The sequence below is a fragment of the Annulohypoxylon maeteangense genome, assembly GCF_022496945.1.
Source record: "Annulohypoxylon maeteangense strain CBS 123835 unplaced genomic scaffold GGS22scaffold_4, whole genome shotgun sequence".
NCBI lineage: Eukaryota > Fungi > Ascomycota > Sordariomycetes > Xylariales > Hypoxylaceae > Annulohypoxylon > Annulohypoxylon maeteangense.
In genome coordinates this window covers 290,625-312,639 of record NW_025953251.1, presented here as the reverse complement: position 1 = coordinate 312,639, position 22,015 = coordinate 290,625, and the positions used below count along the sequence as shown (strand labels likewise).

General features: G+C 48.6%; 6 protein-coding genes across 6 annotated transcripts; 2 read left to right on the top strand and 4 right to left on the bottom strand.

Annotated features, from left to right (window-relative positions):
* The first annotated feature begins 3,441 nt into the window (after positions 1-3,441).
* GGS22DRAFT_105256 (cysteine proteinase) lies at positions 3,442-7,624 on the top strand. Its single transcript, XM_047957791.1, has 5 exons — positions 3,442-3,665; positions 3,768-4,242; positions 4,310-4,583; positions 4,658-5,195; positions 5,250-7,624. Exons 2-5 carry the CDS (start codon positions 3,865-3,867, stop codon positions 7,489-7,491), a joined length of 3,432 nt encoding a protein of 1,143 aa, XP_047820987.1. The 5' UTR covers positions 3,442-3,665; positions 3,768-3,864; the 3' UTR covers positions 7,492-7,624.
* Positions 7,625-8,096: 472 nt separating this feature from the next.
* On the bottom strand, positions 8,097-9,569 carry GGS22DRAFT_105245 (NicO-domain-containing protein). Its single transcript, XM_047957790.1, has 3 exons — positions 8,818-9,569; positions 8,620-8,755; positions 8,097-8,558 (listed from the first exon to the last, which is right to left on the bottom strand). Exons 1-3 carry the CDS (start codon positions 9,439-9,441, stop codon positions 8,161-8,163), a joined length of 1,158 nt encoding a protein of 385 aa, XP_047820986.1. The 5' UTR covers positions 9,442-9,569; the 3' UTR covers positions 8,097-8,160.
* A 1,537-nt stretch (positions 9,570-11,106) lies between these two features.
* On the bottom strand, positions 11,107-11,524 carry GGS22DRAFT_105267 (uncharacterized protein). The gene is made up of 2 exons (XM_047957792.1): positions 11,309-11,524; positions 11,107-11,255 (listed from the first exon to the last, which is right to left on the bottom strand). Exons 1-2 carry the CDS (start codon positions 11,473-11,475, stop codon positions 11,228-11,230), a joined length of 195 nt encoding a protein of 64 aa, XP_047820985.1. The 5' UTR covers positions 11,476-11,524; the 3' UTR covers positions 11,107-11,227.
* On the bottom strand, positions 11,520-14,749 carry GGS22DRAFT_105219 (uncharacterized protein). The gene is made up of 9 exons (XM_047957789.1): positions 14,345-14,749; positions 13,793-14,274; positions 13,341-13,701; positions 13,050-13,263; positions 12,841-12,926; positions 12,661-12,683; positions 12,251-12,583; positions 11,819-12,139; positions 11,520-11,579 (listed from the first exon to the last, which is right to left on the bottom strand). Coding segments are annotated over exons 1-9 (1,983 nt in total). The 5' UTR covers positions 14,507-14,749; the 3' UTR covers positions 11,520-11,578.
* A 2,423-nt stretch (positions 14,750-17,172) lies between these two features.
* GGS22DRAFT_105146 (MFS general substrate transporter) lies at positions 17,173-19,274 on the bottom strand. The gene is made up of 4 exons (XM_047957787.1): positions 18,782-19,274; positions 18,230-18,700; positions 17,432-18,112; positions 17,173-17,355 (listed from the first exon to the last, which is right to left on the bottom strand). Exons 1-4 carry the CDS (start codon positions 18,911-18,913, stop codon positions 17,200-17,202), a joined length of 1,440 nt encoding a protein of 479 aa, XP_047820983.1. The 5' UTR covers positions 18,914-19,274; the 3' UTR covers positions 17,173-17,199.
* Positions 19,275-20,055: 781 nt separating this feature from the next.
* On the top strand, positions 20,056-22,009 carry GGS22DRAFT_105154 (amidase). The gene is made up of 3 exons (XM_047957788.1): positions 20,056-21,536; positions 21,600-21,743; positions 21,812-22,009. Exons 1-3 carry the CDS (start codon positions 20,189-20,191, stop codon positions 21,925-21,927), a joined length of 1,608 nt encoding a protein of 535 aa, XP_047820982.1. The 5' UTR covers positions 20,056-20,188; the 3' UTR covers positions 21,928-22,009.
* Positions 22,010-22,015: the final 6 nt, after the last annotated feature.

Here is a 22,015-nt window from a genome sequence, read left to right as displayed (position 1 = left end):
ATTGGAATCCTTATTTGAGACCATCTGACAACTCGAAGACAGACATGATATCTACCTCATATGTAGCCATGTTTCAGCGCCCCAGTATTATCGAAGATTGTCCATTTTTAAACGTCGCCCGACGACAGGACATCTTGAAAAGTGTAAAAAATTAAGTATTCAGCTTCGGCCCCATCTTACACAAGTGCCGTTTCGTTATTAGAGTACCTAGTGTTAGATATTGTATATTACGGCGATGTCAAGGTCGATTCAAGAATTCTATTAATAGGCAAGCTTGGGGGCAAGCATTGTAGTTGTAGGTAGCGAGTACATATTAACTTTGAAAGTGATTTGTATAGTTGACAGATGACAGCCCTGAAGATAAGGAGGAAATACCCTTGCGTAGGTTGGAAGTATCTATTTAGGCAAGTACAACCATTGTTACACTTTGATGGCAATTACGTGCGAGGGATGCCTACGATACTAAACCTTAAAGCACGTGTCGTGACAGCCTAGTCCGATGCCTAGACCCCATAGCGGGGGCCGGATGCCTCTTATATCGCCGCTATGTCGTGAGGTTGACTTTTCGGATCGCGGGAACTAAAACCGGACACACCACGAAAAGGGAAAAAAGGAAAAAAAAAAGAAAAAAACAAGTAAGTGGAAAAAAGAACAACCGGGATTATTATTTCAAGCCAAGTGGGTTTCGCTGATCTGATCGGCAATCCACAATGCAACCCAAGCTGACTCGGTCGTCAAGTTGCGTTGCGTCGCCGCTTTCGGCATCTCCTTCCAAGGCCGTTCGACAACTCGAGTTATCTTTTTTATTTTTTACATTTTTGCCTCTTCGTCCCCCGAAGTGTTGATATCACGCCACGCACCTTGATGGAGGATTCTAGCCAGATACCGGCCTGAGACGATCGCCGCCAATCACTCAATTCACGATACTACACACGGCATATCCGGATTAGACAAGTAGGACGACCCAGAACGTTGGGAGAGGATTGCGAATCGGACTTGATACGACGCGAATAATTACCGGTTGGCGATCTGCTGCCAGTCTCCGACATTGCAGCCCGTTTAACCAGGTATCGGACGTGTAGGATAAATACGACGTGAACAATGAACTGCTATCCATTGGAAGAGAACACAGCAGCTCGCCTTGCTGCACCCATACATATTTTTCAATTTTTTTTTTCGTTATATGCTGCACTGTCAGAGGATCAATTGAATTGCATACATGGCTAGGGTAGCACCGTATTATGTAGCACAGCAGGTCTTGTCGGATTTGCAGTTCGAATTACATATGATCTGACTGATAAAGAAAATCCCGTCCGTCCCCAAAATTGGTAGTCTAATATTATGTAGGGCAGGTATCCTTGTCCCGACAGGACGGAAGTCCCGCCGCTGGTTCAAGATTTGACAAAGTCTGGGGACGGTCCACGATTATGCGCTACTGGTCAGTCGGCGCTTGAGTCGTGGCACTGGAACCGGCGGATGTTTGGATGGATGTTTTGGATGCGTGGATGTCGTGCCGGAGCCACCCTTTGGACCGTGGGACTTGAATGGGATTCGACAACGAATCGAAAAAGAACTCGACATGTCGACTGGTGCCATGGCATTGCTTCGCCATATGCGCTTGTCCAGATGCGGGCGGGTTTCAACTTACATGGCTTTCCTTAATTGGTTTGATGTGCCGGATTGTAAAATGCGTCAACGGTACAGTAATTGGGTGCATTGCACAGCTTATTCGACGACTACCTAGTAGATTTGGCAAACCTCATGCCTCGTGCCTCGTGACGGGATGAATCGGTATTGTGGAGAAGATGAAGCAGGCAGAAGAGCACACGCGCAGCAGGGCAGTAGGGCAAGGGCGTACAGCATATGTACTATGTAAGTGCAATACAGAGCGGGTAAGCATCTTTAAGGCTAAGAAACCGGAAGCCCGTATTCTGGTTTTGGCTTGCTTCGAGGATGCGGCTTAGGTAGGCTGCCTACCGGATTCGCTTGGTCTCGCAAGGGAAAGACGGCGAGATATGCGAGGTTCGGATCACCCGACCTCTAGCTGACGAATGATGGGGGGCTAAAAACAATTTGGCACGGGCTAACACATATGTAATAAGCAAGCAGCTTATTGTTCTCTTATTCCCCTGATTCCTTCTATTTCTCTTAGGTATTCTTTTTTTCCCCCAGGCAGCCAGGTCATACAAATCTTCTAGCAAGGGAAAAGCCGAAACGAGCTCGGCAAGCCATGACGATTAGTGTATTCGCACAAACATACGGAATACTAAGTACCCGCACGGAATATGTACTACTGATGTAGGTAGTGTAGATGTGCTTACACATCTTACATCTTCCTCGGATCTGTGTTACCAAGTCTTTGGGTTATTGTATTCTCGAAGTCTCGAAGTCTAGAAGTCTATGTATGAGTCTAGGTATGAGTCTAGAAATATTCTTCCTGACTAGCCGACTAACACTAATTAGGAGGTACCGTGAGACTAGTCTCTTCGAAGATCGAATATGCGGTCTAGGTTTTTTTGGGTTGTTTTTTTTTTTTGCTTGTTCAAACTTCTGAATACTCCCCTTCTAAGGAATATGGGGGTTAAAATGGGGGTAACCTTGGGGGAACCCTGACCTTGATGCTGACCCTGACCCTGGCGATCCTGGATCTGCTTGTCTGCTTCTAGTTGGCGTCCTTTCTGCCTGTCTCCGCCGGTGATCGCTCCGCTGTCCCACATCCAGGGTCCAAACCCCCAACAAGAGTCACCGTTTTTCTGCAGGCGGACAGGAGGCGCTAGTTAGGTAGGTAGTCCTGATGTTTTTACTACTGATTATAGTACCTAGTAGGTATGTACCTAGTATTGTCACTAACATGTACATCTATGTCTGTATGACTCTACATACGGCGTACTAACATGTGTACATACATTGGAATAAACCTCCATGAACATGGATCCATGCTTATGCGGCTATGCGCACGGTGAACCGTCTCTCGGCTGGCCGGATCTGGACCCCTGTTCAGCTCTCATAGGCCACTTGTTGAGCCTTGCCTTGAAAATAAGCCAGCCTTTTACATAGTACATTACTACATATCGTTTGCTTCGTTATCATGCATCGTCCATGCATCGTCCACCCTCACCTGATAGATCGTCATTGGTTGCTTTACTCTACTCTGTACTGTACTGTACATACATACATATGTCCCTAGTCATCGGGATTGTTAGTAGTCATTTCCCCACATACGCAGTATTCCAGTCCAGTGCCATCTGCCAGTGATGCACGACCTTCGACGACAATCCAATCAAGGTAACCATAGGCGACTCCGGCCACTGGGGCCATGATTTTTGTCGAGGCTCTTATAGTAGCCCTGACAGCCCTCCTACCTTATTGTCGGTGAATCGGTTCTGCCTCTCTTTTCTCTTAAACCTGCATGCACTCCGCATACTCAGCTTACACCTTGTCGTTACCTTCACTTATTAAAAGTCCTTAACGCACTTACTTACTTATACATGAACCACCCAATAACTTGACTCTCGTACAGCCTCGTCTATCACATCCAAAGACGCCAATTTTCTTTCACACCTTGTTTTATAAACATTGCCTGGAGTTAGGCGTTCTGAACTTGACACTTTATCGTACCATTCAGCCATTGCTTGCAGTCAAGCTTTTTATTCGCCATAATCGCTGTGAGTACCTAATTACCAATGACCAATAGTCCGATCGTGAATGCATGCACATAGCCACTCGGCTTTCTGGACTCGAACTAATCGTCGAATTAAATCATTTAGCAGTCCCCAGATCTACGAGATCATAATTCACCCGATATTAAGTTATTATACTTAATAGTGGTACACACAAAGCACTATCACATCCATTACCTTCAACATGTCTCAGATACCGGCCATCACACGAGACCTTACAAGATTCGGATACAGCTCCTCGAGCGACTCCGATGAACCTCCACGAAAAGCGGCTGCGACCACCACGACCACGCAGAATCAGAAAAAGAAGAAGAAGCGCAAGCCACCGCCACAACAAAGCATTAATCGGATATGGAGGCGCTTCACGACAAAGGAATTCACCAAGGCACTCGCCATCCTTCCTTTCGATCCCGTGCCTCTTCCAAGCACCCCCGAACGTCCCAATGAACTTCTATCCGCGGGGTACGAGCGAGCAAGAGATGAATGTTCGCGCAAGGTGAAAAAGATCATTGCGGAATGCAAGCGCGTGAACACCCGATACCGGGATCCCGGCTTTGACCTGGTACGTTTCACACATTTCCTCTCTCCCTCAAAACAAGCTACGTACTAACAATTTTCTTCTTTACTAGGACTGGGACCTGAAGTGGTTCAAGGGAAATTGTCTAAATTATCTTGGATCACGCAGATACGATCTTCTGAATTCTAGGCACAGCTGTAACAAGTCTGTCCCCAAAGCCGTCAAGCGGGTGCACGAGATCTTTGAGAAGCCGACGTTCATGAAGAACACGGCTGCGGATAATGTGAAGCAAGGCTCGCTCGGCGATTGCTGGCTTATTGCTAGCTTGAGTGCACTCGCCAATGTCGAAGACGGACTTAAGCGCATGTGCGTTGAATACGACACACGTAAGTTATATCTCGCCATGTTTTACTTTATCCTCCTCTCCCTCCCCTTGCCTGATACTTACACGCTATTATAGGTATTGGAATCTATGGATTCGTATTCTACCGAGACGGAGAATGGATCTACTCCATCATCGACGATAAGCTCTATCTAACTTCGCCATGCTGGGATTCGCCGAGCATGCAGCGCGAGATGCTAAACCAGATCGACCGTGAGGACCCGGAGAAGGTGTACCGTAAGACGTACCAGACGGGATCCAAGGCGTTGTTCTTCGGCCAGTGCAAAGACCAGCATGAAACCTGGGTTCCGTTGCTCGAAAAGGCCTATGCCAAGGCTCACGGTGATTACGGCTCTCTATCTGGTGGTTGGATCGGCGAGGGATTGGAAGATCTTTCTGGTGGTGTCACTACCGAGCTCCTGGCTTCTGACATACTTGATATCGACGAGTTCTGGGATCAGGAGTTTAGTAAGGTTAACAAGGAGTTCCTTTTCGGCTGCTCTACTGGCCTGCTTGATGGTGGCTACGGTGAACGCAATGGTATTTGCGAGGGACACGCCTACGTCGTGATGGACGCGAGAACATTAAAGAGTGGACAGAGACTTGTGAAGCTCCGGTAAGTCCTCACACATAGTATTACCACACTCTTCAGTCCTAACTAAAGAATTAGCAACCCCTGGGGTAAGAACCGAAAGGGAATATGGGAAGGTCCGTGGTCGGATGGTTCCAAGGAGTGGAATAATGATGTTAAAGATGAGCTCGGCCATCAGTTCGGAAACGATTCGGTCTTCTGGATTACCTACGAGGACATGCTCGAGAAATACCAGCACTTCGACCGAACACGCCTTTTCAAGAACCCCGACTGGCGATGCTGTCAGCGATGGATCGGCGTGGAAGTTCCGTGGAAGCAGCAATGGAACGAGAAATTCCACTTCAAGCTAACCAAGGAGTCTCCCTTGGTCTTGGTACTTCAGCAGCTTGACAACCGGTACTACAAGGGTTTACACGGTCAGTATACCTTCCGAATGCACTTCCGAGTCCATGAACAAGGTCGACCGGATAGCGAGGATTACATCGTCAGATCCCACGGCAACTACCTGATGGACCGATCTGTCTCGATCGAAATCCCGTGCATGGAGCCTGGCAACTACTCTATATTTATCAGCATCATGGCTGAGCGCGACACTGATATGTCCTCTATAGAGGACATTGTCAAGCGAGAGTGTCTCAAGAGAGTAGAAAATGAGAAACTGGCTCAAGTAGGATACGCGTATGACTTGGCGCATAGCAAGGGCGTCGCGCATCTCGAGCAGGTCGCCAAGCTGCGCAAGAAGACGGACCAAAAGAAGGCCAGCTCTTCGCGCATGCAAGAGCGCCGCAAGATGTGGGAGAAGCGCCATCTGAACCGCGACATCACGAAGAAGCAGACGAAGAAGAACCAAGAGAAGCGCGACAAGCGACGGGAGGCCGAGGACGAGAAGCGGAAGATCGCGGCAGAGAAGAAGAAGGCAGAGGAAGATGCCGCGAAAGCCAAAGCTGAGGCCGAAGCCGCGGTGTTGAAGAAGAAGGAAGATGAAGAGAAGGCGAAGGCTGATGCAGAGAAGAAGGAGAAAGAAGAGGCTGAGGCGGCTGAGAAAAAGAAGATTGAAGAGGAGAAGCCGAAGGATGTGGCGGTTCAGACCGATGATCGTCAGTCGGGCGAAGACAAGAGCAGCCAGACGGAGGAGGCTAAGGAAGCTGCGGAAACCACAGAAGCCAAAGATGAGGCAACTAGTTCCGAGTCTGCTGACAAGCCGAAGGAGTCTGAAGACGCCCCCAAAGACGCTGCGAAGGAAGAAGCTACTGCGGATGCTACCGTAGATGCCAAAACCGAGAAGCCAAAGGAGGACGTCGTCGAGACCCCGAAGGAAGATGTCGCCGAAGCGCCGAAGGAGGAGATTAAGCCTGAAGAGAAGACGTCCGAGGAAAAGCCCGACGAGAAGAAACCGGAGGGAAAACTTGACGAGAAGGCATCTGAGGAGAAGCCGGCTGAAGACAAAACTGCCTCGGATGGCGATGCAACTACTACTGCTACTGCCACCGCTACCGCTACGGTTAAGGCAGGCAGTGGACAGAAGCAGCCCACACCTCCCGCCTACTCGTCAGACGGCGATTCCTCCGACAGCCCAGTTGAAGATTGGGAGCTCCTGTACTCATCCGACGACATGACTAGGAAACCGCGGATGGCAACAACGCAGCCCACCACCACAACTGCCGACAACGCCGTCGAAAGCGACGGCGAGTCCGGTCTTCCAGACCCGTGGAACGCCATCTGCATCATCGGGTTCCGGGTGTACTCGAAGGACGAGGACTTAGACTTGCGCGTCGTGCTCGAGGGAGGCGATATGGCGGAGAATGGTATGGGTGAGAAGGGACCGGCGGATATCGATAACGCGCAGATGAACGCTGGTGGTGAGCGCGAGAAGAAGAATCAGGATGTTACGGATGAGGTCGAGATCGTCGACGGCGAGGCTGTTCGTAAGGAGAAGATCGTCGCTCCTGATGATGATGCGGAGAAGAAGGAGGGTGAAGGGGAGAAGAAGGAAGAAGAGAAGAGAGAAGAGAAGATAGAGGAGAACCAAGAAGAGAAGAAAGAAGATAAGGTTGATGAGAAGAAGGATGAAGAGAAGCCCGTCAATGACGAGCCTAAGGAAGATAACGACGAGAAGAAGGGTTGTAACGATGAGAAAGATGCGGATGTCGACAAGAAGTCCGAGGATAAGGACGACGATAAAGACGACTGCGCCAAGTCAGATGCTTCCGATTCGTCAGACGAAACACCCATCCTCACTCCCGACTCAACAGCCGACTCGCGGGAATCGTGTACCCCCCAACATCCCGAACAGAACCGGGATAACGAGAAGTCGTCATGAAGCTCACCAACCCCCACCCCCTTTCCTACGTCCAAAAACATGTGATTTCTAAGAGCATCGACCGGCATAGCATCGCATCGCGTTTACGTTTTCCATTTCCGATAGTCGCTTTCTCCATTCAATTCTAGAGCACGGATACCGCTCTGCCGCTAGATTTTCTCTTCTCATTCCCATCGGCAGTTTTTTTCTTTTCTCGAGACGACACGACACGCCAAAGATTCATGACTGAACGAACCGCTCCGACTTCCCTAGTAAATACCACGTTATGTATCAGTGGGATGGATGGGCGTGGTTTTCGCCCGTTGGTTTACGAACGGGTAGTCGGGTTGGGTATGGGGTTTTACTAGGTACGCATTGGGTGGACGTTGGGGCGAAAGGGGCGAGGAGAGGAGTCGGTTTAGTTGTAGAGGTACGAGAATGCTGCGTATTCTCCGGGTCTCTCCTCGTTTTTATAAGTGATCAGGCAATACAGTTCTTTGCATCAGAGTTGATTCTTAGATTAAGTTCGATATGCGATGCTATTTCTTCAAGGCAACCCTAAAGTGCCATCAGTGATCCGTATGTGTTCCCTCTAAGTTTATAGATATCGGTATGTCTATACGACAAATATCACATGCCTGGGTATATAACCATGTCTCTTCACTTTAGCACTAAACGGACCCCAGTAGATCAACTCTCCACATCTCGAAACTCGCCACCAGCATCATCGCTCGGCAGCCTCACCGCCGCCGCCGCTCTCCTTCTTTCAGCCCTCCGTCTCCAAGGTCCGTAAATAAGCACAGACCCAAGCCCAGCTACGAGGAAAAGACCGCAAATAGAACCGCCGACGATCTCGAAGTGGTCACTAATCTCACTTAAGCCATCCCAGAAAGAGCCCTCGGGTTCGGCGACGTTTTGGACGAGAGATAGCAGCTGGATGATACCAATGAAGGCCGAAACCACGACCGTGATGCCGGTTAGTACGATGGAGTAATAGAGTATGGCGACGGTATCCCGGGCAAATGCTTTGGAGGTGTATAATGCCATCATCAGGGCGCCGTCGGTCGTGTCGAGCATACACATGCCCGCTAAAAGTAGAAAATGTCAATATAACATAGCACATATCCTTGTTTCTCGCCTTAAACATACCTGTGAACAATAGTGGGAAAATAAGGATAATCCAAAGACTCGTCCCTTGTGCGCCCTGGATACTCGCAATACCCAGAATAGCAATCTCGGAACTCGTATCGAAACCCAGTCCAAAGAGGACGCCTAGGGGGTACATCTAACACAGTAAGTCAACACTTGCCCAGGACAGCAAGAAAACACCAGGCACCAAAAACCCACCTTCCACGGCCTATCCACGATGCGAAAAAGCCTCCTAAAAACACCCGCCAAGAACCCCGCGCCCTCAAGCTGCAAATTCGTCGCCGCCTGGTCCTCATCCTCGCCCTCGCTCTCGGGGTGATGGGGGTCCTCCTCCGCAAGCACACTACGCAGACGTTTAACCAAGCGATACAAAACCCATCCATTCCCCAGACAAAGCAGGATGAGAAACGCCGCGCTGACACTCGTGCCTATGATACCCCCGACGTACTGGAAGTTATCGAAGCGATCGCGTAAAGCGCCGGAGGTAGCGGCGACGACGATGCACGTGATGATGACGATGGTGGAGTGTCCGAGGCTGAAGAACGTGCCGACGGTTACGGGGCGCTGGCCCGAGGCGATGAGACGTCGCGTCATGAGGTCGATGGCACTGATGTGGTCCGCGTCTAGTGCGTGTCGGAGCCCGAGGGTGTAGGAGAGGACGGCCGGGCTGATCATCGCTGGGTAGTAGTGCAGCACGACGCCTACGGCCGCCCAGCATATCATGTTCCCGAATACGACGGCCCCGATGATGCGGATCACGGGGAGGGGTAGTGCTTTTAGACGCCCCGGGAGGGGGAGCGTACATTGTGAGAGTCGCGGCATCGCGAGTCTTGGTGGCGGTCGTTTGTGAGGGTGGCGGGGTTAGGGGCTGGGATGTGAGATTCGCGGGATGCCTGAGTTGGAGATTCTGTCGCACGCCCGGGAGATACAGGGCAAAAACTATAATTTCGCACTCTCGCAGACCATCTCTATTCTCGAGGAGTAGAGGGTTTAAATCGCAAGCCCATCCCCGCACCTCATCGACATTTTTTTTCTTCTCTTCTAATTTTTTTTTTCAAAGTACCCAGCATGCTAAGAATTATACCAAGAAATATGAATAATAGACCCTTCTCACAGGACGTTTACCCCACGTAATAGGCGCTGGGTCCAGCATACCGGCGCTATTAGCTCGGCCTTCTTGTTCCCGATCTGGTAAGTCCTCATGCAAGTCTATCTGGCGGCGTGATAAGGCCGTAGTCTAAATCGATTATCATACCATTTAGTTACCATTATTCATGGCAATGTACCTACTATGCCCTATGCAAGCCGGCGGCCGCTTATGCATATGTACCGCTAGTTTGGCGTTTTATAAAGTGCTCCCCTTTCGAACTCATCGGATTGGGAGTTGCTCTATTATATTTGTACCCTAACCCATTATGGGGGCGACTTGCCGCACGGGTTTATTCTCTAATGAACTAGATCTGAGATCTGTATAATACACACAGATCCTACTAGGTACTAGGCAGGTCGGCATATGCGTCTAGCTATGAGGTACCTGGATACACATCGGACATCCGATGGCGGCTGATCGATTGTATCTTTTGTAGATAAAGATATAGCCCCAGCCTTCCCGAAAGATATCTATTTAAATCGTCACCATCGTAATTTTTCATTGCTCCCAAATGGAAATGGTATTAAGCTGTGTGCTAGGATCTGGGTCTCAAAGGGCGAGAGAGTCGTGATCTGATACACATATCCCTTGGAAGCATAGTCGTATGCTTCCTACTGAAATTATTCAGGATCTTCCTCGATAACTCCATTCGAGAGATCAATTGTCTTATATATACTGCGATTTTCCCCCTATTTATTGTGTGCTCTCTCGTCTCGAAAATAGTATATCGTACTTAATCGGCGGCATGCTTGATTTTAAGATGGTTATTGGTGAATTTGTTATATTCTGATTGACTAGGAGTAGGTCGGTGGGATCGAGACTGCATAGAAGATGTAGACTCTACCAAGTGGAAAGGATATTGTTTAAAATCGAGGTGTAGGGATATTATGTATTCTTCTTCGGAAAGGCTAGGGAGGTGTGGGCTTAGTAACCGATCGGAAGGGTTTGAAGGGTGGTGGTCTGTCGGCGTAAGATACGACGAGGACCTGTCTGACGGTAGTTGTAGATGGGCTTGATATCAAGGACGATAGCCATCTCGATAAACGGAGAATTTATCGCTGTCTCGAGGCTATGTGAGGCTTGTGTGAGTTATGGGGATTTCACACATGTGATTACTCGAAGACACCATCGCGTGGCAGCCTTTACTTGCTACCTGAATAGCACGGTTCTGTTTTCTTTAGCAATATCTTGATATTGAGATTTGCGCGATATATTTACATATAATCACGGCCAATTCTCGAATACAAATATCAAAGGTCAGTGTCAGTAGACTTGCCTGTCAGCCGGACTAGCTAACCTCCCCATTTTGTAGCTAAGTTACACGAGGACTTTAATGGAAGATAAACAATCGTCGATTTGATGGGTTAGAGAAGAGCGCGCGAGCTTCTCATTCCCTCTGGTTAAAGCGATGTCCCATATAAAAAGGATTTATCTCATTGGTACAAGGTTGATTGCTTTTTAACCCTTCATACTAGAGGGTCTTATGCTGTTAGTGGGATGGTTGGCTGCTCTTCCCACAGGTATCGAGCCCTTGCTTACCTGAGCTCGTCGGTAGTAAACTCCCGAAAGGTTGCTAGCTCATGGAAAGCATCCGCCAGAATCTGCACTTGCGCCTCCTTGGGGTTCGTCATCGCAAGCTCAAGGTCGACCATAAAGCTTGCTCGGACTGCGAGCTGGGAACCGTATCGTTGACCTATCCGCCTCATGTTTTTGAGGATTGCATGTGCCTCTGAAGCAGACAAGAATCCGTTGCGTAAGGCCATACTTAACAGTCCGAGTATCGTGATTTCGACCACTTGAAAAGAACCGTCTACCATGGAATCAGTATTTCTCTCCCGAATTTCATGGTAGATTCTTTAATAGTCTCCAAAAAAAAAGGCATAAATAGACACTATCAACTTTACGGCCAAGTGATGTAAAGAAGAAGGCATGAAGAGACAGCGTTACGTACTAAGAGGGAGTCAGTATTCGCATATTTATCGCTTAAAACCCGCAAGCTCTAGGATGGAATGATAAATCCCTCAGAGTAAGAAATCATGGGTCACGTACCACATATTTTCATAGCAGGTCATGCAGAGCATGAAGTAGAACCATCTTTCCGGATCTCGCAAATTTCCGGAACGCATAGTCTCACAGAGCATTGCGTTAGCTAGGTAAAGGAGAGCAATATGCCACAATGTCGATAAGCACAGGTTGTTGGATTCAATGCAGTAAATGAGGCCTAGCCTTTTGAGCTGGTTCACAGAGGCTTTATGTATTTCCTGTGTGGTGGCTGTAGTGATAGTGAGGTGGGTCACTTTTATCTCCTTGTCTCCATGCTGTTGCAGAAATGGCCAAAATAGCTCCATCACCGTACAGTGAAAATAAAGACTACGGAAAACGTGTTAGGATTATGCGGGGTACTCAAAACCAATGATAGTGAAACCAGCCCTGGAGACTGCAAGTAGATGTCGAGGTAGCTATTGATCAAGGGGTCCTTACTGTAGCATCAAGGTCGAGTGGTGGTTGCGTCTCCCCCGCGCTAGTTCTAGGGGGAGCGATGCTGCCCAGTCAAATAGTTTCTGATATATTTGTTCCGCGAATTCAATAGTAGCCCGGGCGGCAGGAACAATATCACCCCCATCAAAATAGGCCAAGATAATCTCATGGACAATAAGACTGAATTTACACACTGCTCTGAATGCCTCATTGGCTGGCAAGGTATTTGAAAGATAAGCAAAATGGGAGTGGCTACCTGACTCGGAATATTCTCCAGGCATAGGTAGCAGGGGAGGCACGTCGATTTCCGCTCGATGAAGGTGCAATGAACGTATACTATTTATCATGGATGAGTATACACAATATACAATAGGTAATTCGATATCGCAATTCTTAGCGGTAGAGAAACTCACCAAGCACATGAAAAAATACCCCACTAGAATAATGGAAGTCAGTAGTATATTCTCAGAGAAAGAGTGCTAAGGGGCCTCGAGCATGTTTCGGGGGCCATCACTCCTCAATTAGCTCAACTCAGAAGTTGTTTCTCCCCGGGGAGGACAGCTGAGTGGACGAAGGGCACTCGGTTTACGTACTGAGGTATGACACGCAGCTCTTATCCAGTCTTTGTGATGATCAAGCCAGCTTGAAGCCGAGGACTTCTCAGAAGGCACTCCGAAGACTATGGTGTCCAGGGTTAGCTAATTCTCGACTTATCCGGTACATAATTCCGCACAAACACGGAATTATATATGGCATCGCCACCATGCCTAACCTAGCCGGTATGCTCTCAGGTTGAACTTACGACCCATGCGTTTCCCCATCTGTATGCCTTCTTCTAAACATTCGTTTGCGAACTCGTCGCGACCTCGACATGCTGATATGCTAGTTAGAAGCTGAGAAGCTGCAACCACGGTAAGCATGTTTTTGAGCTTGTCTATATGCCATAGGCGCTCAGCTTCTGTCTCGAAGGCAACGATAAATTCCCTAGCCTCTGGCTTCAACATCGAATAAGATTGCTAAGTCACGTCAGTACGCATTGTTGCCGAAAGTTCAACATGCTTCTGTGACGACTCTTATTTAGGTCATGACTTACGCAGGCCCATCCAAGTAAAGCATTCACGAGCAGAGAAGAGCAGAAATGAATGTTTCCCTGCACACAGTCATTCAGAAATAGATCACTATCGAATAAAGGGCACCACGGGTGATCGATTTCCAGATATAACGAGACCAATGTTGCGGCAAGCTCGTTGGGGATAGGCACGCCGGTCCATTTCTGGAAATTCACAGCCTTTAACCTATCGTCCACATATGTGTAAATCGACTGCAAAGGCGCAGAACTTCCTGTGGTATGGTCCCTCGCTTCCAATGAAGTGAATGTCGCTCCGCCCCTAAAGGAACTCTCGTTTGAACCACTAGGAAGGCTTGTGAATGACGGGTGGTCACCAATTCCAACGCTATTGATGAAAGTTAGCAGGTTAATAGCGGAGCGTCCGTTGTTGCTTGGCTTGGTATATATTTATATATTCAGGTGCAGGAAAAACGTACAAGCTGGGGGCCTTTGGGTATTCAAGAATAGTTGGATGTAACAGATTGGCTAGATTAACAAACGCAGCCTCCACGGGTATCAGCAAAGTGTAAGTAGTTGGACATCGCATCATTAGCTCGTATTCGGGAGTTTGTTGGGTTTCTGGTATGAGGCCAGCCATGAGCTGCCGGTTGGATAGTTTGACTGGCAAAACGGGATCGTCCTCGAGGTCTCTCTTTACGGATACTAAAATGTCGGAGGTATCGTTAACCCCCTCGGATGGATTCCTGATAGCCTTTAATCGTCTGAGGATGTCGAGAGAAACTGCATCAGGGGCGGACTCCAACAGATCGAATATTTGCAGCATATCCTCTGTAGATCTCCTGAGCGATTCGACTTCCCGCTTCAGAGCCATGAAGGGGGTCTCGTCGCTACTAGCAGTAACGAAGTTGCATTCTACGCCAGTCTTGCTACAGTTTGTGCAGGGCCTCTTGCTGTCACACTGGTAGGCATAGGTCAGCTCTAGGTGGAACTCGCTACAAGAACCTGAGGCAGGGAAGCATATAACTCACTCGTATCTTCTTTAGACGGCAATTGTTACATGCGGCCTTAGAGACGGTACGTTTCTTGACGGGGGGCCCGGTCTCCTTCTGGAGAGATGTTTCCGGTGCGTGTGTCCGGGCGGTACCGGGAGGCAGAGGTGCCGGAAGTAGACGTTTGAAATTGTCGGACATCGAATTCCTACAAGTCGTTTTCGACTCACAGACTCCATAACAGAGGTGATGTCTACCTGACGTCGAAATCGGACATCTTGGTCCGGGTAGTCTGCGATGTTAAAAAAAAAAAGTTGGAATGTGTATTGATGAGTGCCAGGTTTCTCTCGAGATCGGAAACGGTAGATCGAATGTAGCCAATCATACCTGTAGGACGTTTCGGTCCAGGCTCCGTGAAGTCTGGGGATCTAATCTCTCTCAGCCGAACCGTGTCTGGTGCTTGGTGGCCCGGTCTCCAATTAAAGCGTGATCACTCGGGGAAGCGTGTAGATATGGACTATCGATACTAGTAATTGCTGTACCTACTAGTAACCGGTGATAGTGTCTATCAGTCATCTGGCCGAGGCTTGAGACTAAGACGCAGCTTGGTTCCGGTTAGGTATACCACGTAACACGCAACGCAGCGCATCCTTAGCGGTGCGACCGAGCGACCGAGCGACTGCGTGACTAAGTGACTTTAACGGTAGTAGTATCCAGGCCTAACGGATTTGAATATTCCCTGTCTGCCTGTACATAAGCCGGGCTAACTAAGCGAACAGGATAGATGTGTTTGTCAAGTTTACTAGAAGACATGAGACCGGGAAGTGGAGGGTTCGTGGAGAGATGATCGGATCCCCATATCGAACTATAGGTATCTAAGTAGTTAGCCTAATTCTCATTGGCTAGAGCTAATCCGCCGGGAGTCGCACAAGCTCTCTTAGCGGATTTGATACCTAGTTCATGCGAATAAAAGAAACCAATCAAAACCGTCTGGATCGCGCTCCGAACCAATGAGAACTTGTTTTCTAGAGCTGTCATCCCAACTTGGCTGTGGCGCAAATCTTATATGGGACCTCCCGTTAGTACCCGCCGCTAATTAGGTACATACATTCACCAAGATGCTCAACCTAAACCCTAAGTCTCTAACATTATCATTTACATACACATGCGTAAATATAAAAGAAACAATCAGAAGGGATGGATAGAAATCCCTTACCTTGAAGTTAAATAGTAAGTATGTAGTTCCTCACCGAAGTTTGTTCGTCATGTACTATGAGGTAGGTAGGTAAGATGACTTTTTGAGATGGTCGAAGACTTAAATACTTCGTACTACTTAGCATCTAAACCTCATTTCTCGATTTACGCAATCTGGAGTTGTCCTTCTTTGGTAGCTATTTTAGGAAAACGGTATTTATTAAGACATGTGCCTGCCGCCTGCAATATGACGCAAGTATATGGTAGACTCGTTATTGCAATTATACACATAGCGTTATATGCGGTATTGTGTATAAGCGTATATACTTCGTAACAAAAGTCCATGGCGGCGTGGGGACTCGTTTGTTGCGTGATACCCAACAACACTTTGAGTCGGAAATCGAATTGGCCATGGTCAATTTAGAAACGTAGTAGTCGATCGTGCTACAGTCACACTTTAATTTTGTCGCCACCAAATATCTGATTCGGGAGTCGATCAAGAGACTATTTGATGGCGATGGTGATAGTAAGAGATCAAAGGGATGAAAGGGGAATCTCTCTATTCTAGATCCTGAGCTTAGGGTCCTTAGGTGTCTCTAGGTGCGCTCCTCTACACTCGTACACGTTAGGGCAATAGCAGGATACTAGATCACTACAAGAACCGACCAAATTACCGGCCGACAACAATCCTGTTTGTACTCAGCAGACCCCTATCGAGATCCGACACGACAACAGACCCTTCACGGATCATCCCCAAAACCAAGGCGTAAATACTATCCGAAGCCTTTGACATTGAGAAGCCGAATTTCAACCCCCACATGACTAGATGACTCCCACGTCAACGAGCTCGCCGCGTGCTACACCTATTATCGTGAGGAGAAATAGGATGAGATGAGCTGTTGTATGGATAGTCAAGCCTAATAGAAGATGTATAGCTTACGAAGTAGGTATATGCATGATGTGCTACAGAGTTCTCGGTTCGAGGTACCTACGCCACCAATCCCGACTGCAACGGACTATAATGTATAAGGGTTGAATCAACATTGACGGATCCAACTCGGCTTCGTGTCCATTATCGACAACAAGGCCAAATAAGAGAAAAGCCACGACTCGATCTCTTGATGTAAGCAAACATTTAATCGAGATCTCAACTATAACCTGGATAGACAAATTTCTTTGTCTCCGTACCATTGGCGAGGTCATATTGGCCGCGCGCGTTTCCTTCGAGATTGTTATGGGTCGCTCTATCCTCTCTACCGGTTTACACCCGCCAATTCCTATTTACCGAGTACATCTCAACAATCATACCTAATTATATCATAGAGATACGAATACAAAATAAGAAAAATAACACTACCCGCAGTAATGATCGACGCTCTATTCGAGAGACCAATATATAGGTATCATACTAGAAATGTGACATTTAAGCCAGATATCTTCGTCATTCCTATGTCAGGAGGTATTTCGAGCGTTACGGTGATCAAATACGATTGTGCCTTAGAACGATTGGCATTGGCTACGACATATCCCCTCGCCAACTTCCAGACAAATGAGAGGAAATTCACATGCGTCGCCGGTCCAACCCTAAAGAACATTGGGCAACGATTTAATATAAGCTGTTCTCATTTAAAAGCAATAACGGTTTAAATCATGAGTATCTACAATATCCACCCCCCTCCAGATCGACCTGGCGATAGGTATCATGAATAATCAGTGACGCTCTTTCGGTCGCTGGCACCATAGGATTGCTCGAGCTCTGCTTTTCGCATCTTCTCGTGCTTGGCAGTTGTATATGATAGCGCTACCGTCCAAAGCATCAACAGTATAGACACGGCGATCATGGCCCACATACCCTTCTATAAAAAAAACATTAGTGAGTGCAACATCCTTCCCATAACTTATGAACTGATAGGACGAGAATATGTAACTTACATTGAACCATGGTGCCATAGATGCCCCGTAGAAGATAATACTCCACCAAGCATTCACGGCGTTACTTCCCAAATTCATGCCGGCAAGCACGACGGCTCGAAACATGTGTTCTTCGTACCGGAGAGTATCATTAGCCCATGCGAAGAAGGTAGCTTGGCAAGCGTAAACAGCGCCTGCCCAATAATAAGCAGCGAACACCACCGAGGTCGACATTGAATTCGTCGGGTCCTTAGAAGCGGCTAGGATCATAGCAGAAGTAGCGATACCGGTGACAGCAATGAAGTAACCGACGAGATACCGTTTGCCGTTGAGGAAGTCCGTAAGCGTAGCCCAGAAAAGAGTCGATATTATTCCCACAGCGGGTATACCGGTGGGATAATTATTTAGCTGAGAGACCGAATATTTGATTGTTGGGTGGCTCTTCATGTACAAGGCCAAGAGGGCGTTTGTACTGAAGGACTCAGTCTCACCAGCAATGATCCATAGGACCACAAATCCCCAGAAGAACCAAGAGGTGAAGCACCTCTTGAAAAATTTCCAAGATACGGGCGATTTATCTTCCACGGGGGGTACCCGAGATATAGCCAATGTCCTCTCAGATTCGGTGAGATAGAAAGCGCTCGTCGTCGATGGCGTATCCGGGAAGAAAATGAATCCGTATACCGCAATCGGTAACGTGATCTAGATGGTATGTTAGTATCTCATATTATCAAACATTTACCACTTCCCTTCCCCTTCCTCGTAATAAGGATACCGAGAGAAAGAGGGAAGAATTTCAGAGTAGGTGGCTGAACTTACAATACCATCTATAATGAATAGCCAACGCCAACCGCTGAGACCGTTCCGGCCGTCCAAGCTGGTGTGAATGCCTGTCTGGATGAAGCCTCCGATCATCGTACCCGCCAATCCTGACGCGGTGAATATGCCGGAACGCTTGCCTAGCTCACGCTCGGTGTACCAGGAGCCCAGGATATAATGCGTGCCGACGAAAGTCGTAGCTTCAACTATACCCTGAAAGAAGCGGATAGCCATGATACTCTGGGGTTTGTGCACGGAAGCCGTCACCATCGTCAAGCCCGCCCATATCACCATACAAGCCGGGAAGAAATATCGTGGCTTGATGTAATGCAGCGACAGGTTGGCGGGTATCTGGCCAATGACATAGCCGACGGTGAAGCAGGTGTTGATCATATTCAGCTGGTTGCCCACAAACCCCAGGTCTTCTTTCATCCCCGAGACGTAGGCATTATTGAGATTAGACCGGTCCAACTATGTTTACGATTCATGGTTAACCAATTAATCCAATCAATGACATGGATAGCAAGACATAATATAACAAGAGGTACATACATAATTGGTGAAATAGCTCAAACAGCAGAAAGTCAAGATGAAGAAATCGATTTTCTGGACCAGCTTCCGCTCACCGGGTTGATACTCGGTGTGGAAGTATTCCCGGAGCCTCGATCTTGTCGCTGTCGCCATTTTGAGATTGTGGCTTTTTCCCAATCCTACCAAAAAAACGAAGTAGAAAAAGTAAAAGTAAACTCCGCTAGCGTTCGGAGTTGTTACACAGCATCGACGGTGATCTTCTTTCGGATTCTGTTTTGGTAATACGAGGCGACCGCCATATCATATATACGTCAGCCAACGGATGACACCAACCGACCAAGCTACATAGAACCTTGAAGCGCTATGATGACACGCGTATCTATCTACGGATTCGGGACCTTCACCTGGCAAATAATTACCCTTGCAAAAACATCGGTGTTCCTGGTGAACGACAGCTATCTGCATATGAAAGGCCCGAGATCCAAGGCGCTGGAATTTGCGGGGGAAAGATGCTAGAGATAAGAAGGCGCCTTACCGGAAGCGGGTAGGGAAAACAGGTCACAGGAAGAAATTCGCTTCAGGGGTCTTAGGGGTTGGTTGTTACTGCGATAATAGCGATAGCGCCCTAGAAGGCTTGGTCCGGACCCCCTTTTTTTTTCTTTTACGTTGCTCTTGCTTCCTATTCGTGGAGGAGTTGCTTTTCTATCTATGGAACCCACTATTGATTTTGGAGATTGATTGGGGAGATTGGGGAAGGAGATAGCCATGAAAGGGAAGCTCCCTCGGCTATCGTGGCTACAATTTCAGCTGTTATCTACAGTACATCCACCAACCTAAATGGTTGATGAGATAGGCGTTGTGGCATGTTACGCATAAATGTGTCGGCCGATACCTAGTCTTTCGGCTTCCTTCCGAAATTATACCTCTTATTCTACGTTCTCGTCATTGTCGCACGAGGCGAGATGGAAGAGTCAAGGACATTCAAAACTGTCTACTATTATGTATAGGGATTCGAGAGCGGAGAACAAAGGGAAGCCCAGCTCGGACCCCATTAGTGCGATACGACGGCGCCGAGGAGGAGAAAGTGCAGAACTCGCCAACATCCAACGATATCGGATGCGTCCGACGGTACTCAGGCTGGATACCCTCATGCTCCCCTAAATATTACTAATGATATATACCAATCACGTATATTCGACCAAGTCGCACATAAAAAAAACTGACTGTATTATGGCTTCCTAAGGATCCGACGTATAAAGCGACATAGTCTCGCATCTAGAAGAATATCACCTGGTCAAGATTGTAGCTATATTTATTCAACGTCACGTTTATAAGCTCGCATTTTAATTCTATGTTTATTTATCATATCTTACTCAGATCTCAGAAATCCTCAAGTTTCTATAGGGTTCGCGGATATTACCAGCAAAGATGTCGAAGGGAAATTGGGAGGAGCTCGCTGCTAAGAAGCGCGAGCAGTTGGAGAAGTCCATCCCAGACGAGTGGCGCGTACCGAGCGAGCTCCTACCGCCCGCAGACCAGGACGATGTCACCAGCTTCCCGAACGAGTCAAAATGGTTTACAGCGGAGGAACTCGCCATCACGAACCAGTCGGCAGTTGAGCTAATCCCCAAGCTCGCGTCCGGTGAACTCAAGTCCGAGACCGTAACCCGAGCCTTCTGCAAGCGCGCCGTCGCCGCCCACCAGCTCACAAACTGCCTCTCAGAAACCTGTTTCGAGCGCGCCCTCACGACCGCCAAGGCACTGGACGAGCACCTCGCTAAGACAGGAAAACCAGTCGGGCCTCTCCACGGGCTTCCCATTTCGCTGAAAGACAACTTCAACCTGAAAGGGCTAGACGCAACCGTCGGCTTCGCATCACACGTAGGCGACCCAGCACCCTACGACGCCGTGCTAGCAGACCTCCTCCAAACCGCCGGCGCCGTCTTCTACGTGAAGACGAACGTGCCAACCGCAATGATGATCGCAGAGAGCGTAAACAACGTCTTCGGACGAACCGTGAACCCACGGAACCGCAAACTAACCAGCGGCGGCAGTTCCGGGGGCGAGAGCGCACTGATCGCATTCAAAGGCAGCCCCCTGGGCGTCGGCACCGACATCGGCGGGTCCCTGCGCATCCCCGCGGCCTGCACCGGCATCTTCACACTCCGACCTAGCTTTGGCCGCTTTCCCACCCTGCGCTGCCGCTCCGGCATGCCCGGGCAGGAGGCCGTGCAGTCCGTCAACGGGCCGCTGACCCGCACGATCGGGGACCTCGAGTTCTACAGCAAAACGGTCGTCGACGCCGCGCCGTGGCGTCTCGACCCGCGATGTCTGCCAATTCCCTGGCGTAGCGTGGCGCTGCCTTCGAAGCTAAAGCTGGCCGTAATGTGGGACGACGGGATGGCTCTGCCTACACCGCCTGTGACACGAGCGTTAAAGCACGCCGTAGCGAAGCTCGAAGCCGCAGGCCACGAGATCGTGGATTGGTCGTCGCGGGACCAAGCAGAGGGGCAGGCGCTGCTGAACCGCATGTTTGTGGCGGACGGGGGGAAGGCGATTATGAGGGAGCTGGCTCGCACGGGGGAGCCATTGAGGCCGGAGATGGCGATGTACGGGACTGCGAGGGAGCTCAGCGGTTTCGAGTACTGGCAGCTACATATGGATCGCCAGGCGTACCAGAAACGGTACCTTGATCGGTGGTTGGCTGCGGGGATTGATGCGATTTTGTGTCCTACGACTCCGTATAGTAGTGTGGAGAATGGGAAATTCGAGCATGGTGAGTTAAATCTGAACTTGAATAGGTAGAGTGTTTGAGTGAGCTGCTGATAAGGTCGTCTAGTTGGCTACACGGGCGTCTACAACGTGTTGGATTACTCCTGCATCTCCTTCCCCACCGGCATCAATGCCGATAAATCCATCGATGTCGCGCTGGGTGAAACGTACAAACCACTTTCAGATCTAGATAAGGGCATCCAAGCTAATTGTAAGTACTAAAATACCTTCGTAACTACCCGATTTCTCAAACGACTTGCATAGCTAACTATAGGACAGACAATCCCGACGCTGTTCACGGAATGCCCATAAGTCTGCAGATAATAGCGCAGAGACTAGAGGAAGAGAAATGTGTAGCGATGTGCAAAGAAGTCTTGGGCGCATTCGCTGTATAGATTTTAGATCTGGTTTAGCTAAAGATTAGACGAGTCAAGGAATCTAGACGAGAAGCCCAAATAGATCAATATTAATGCCGTTACGACC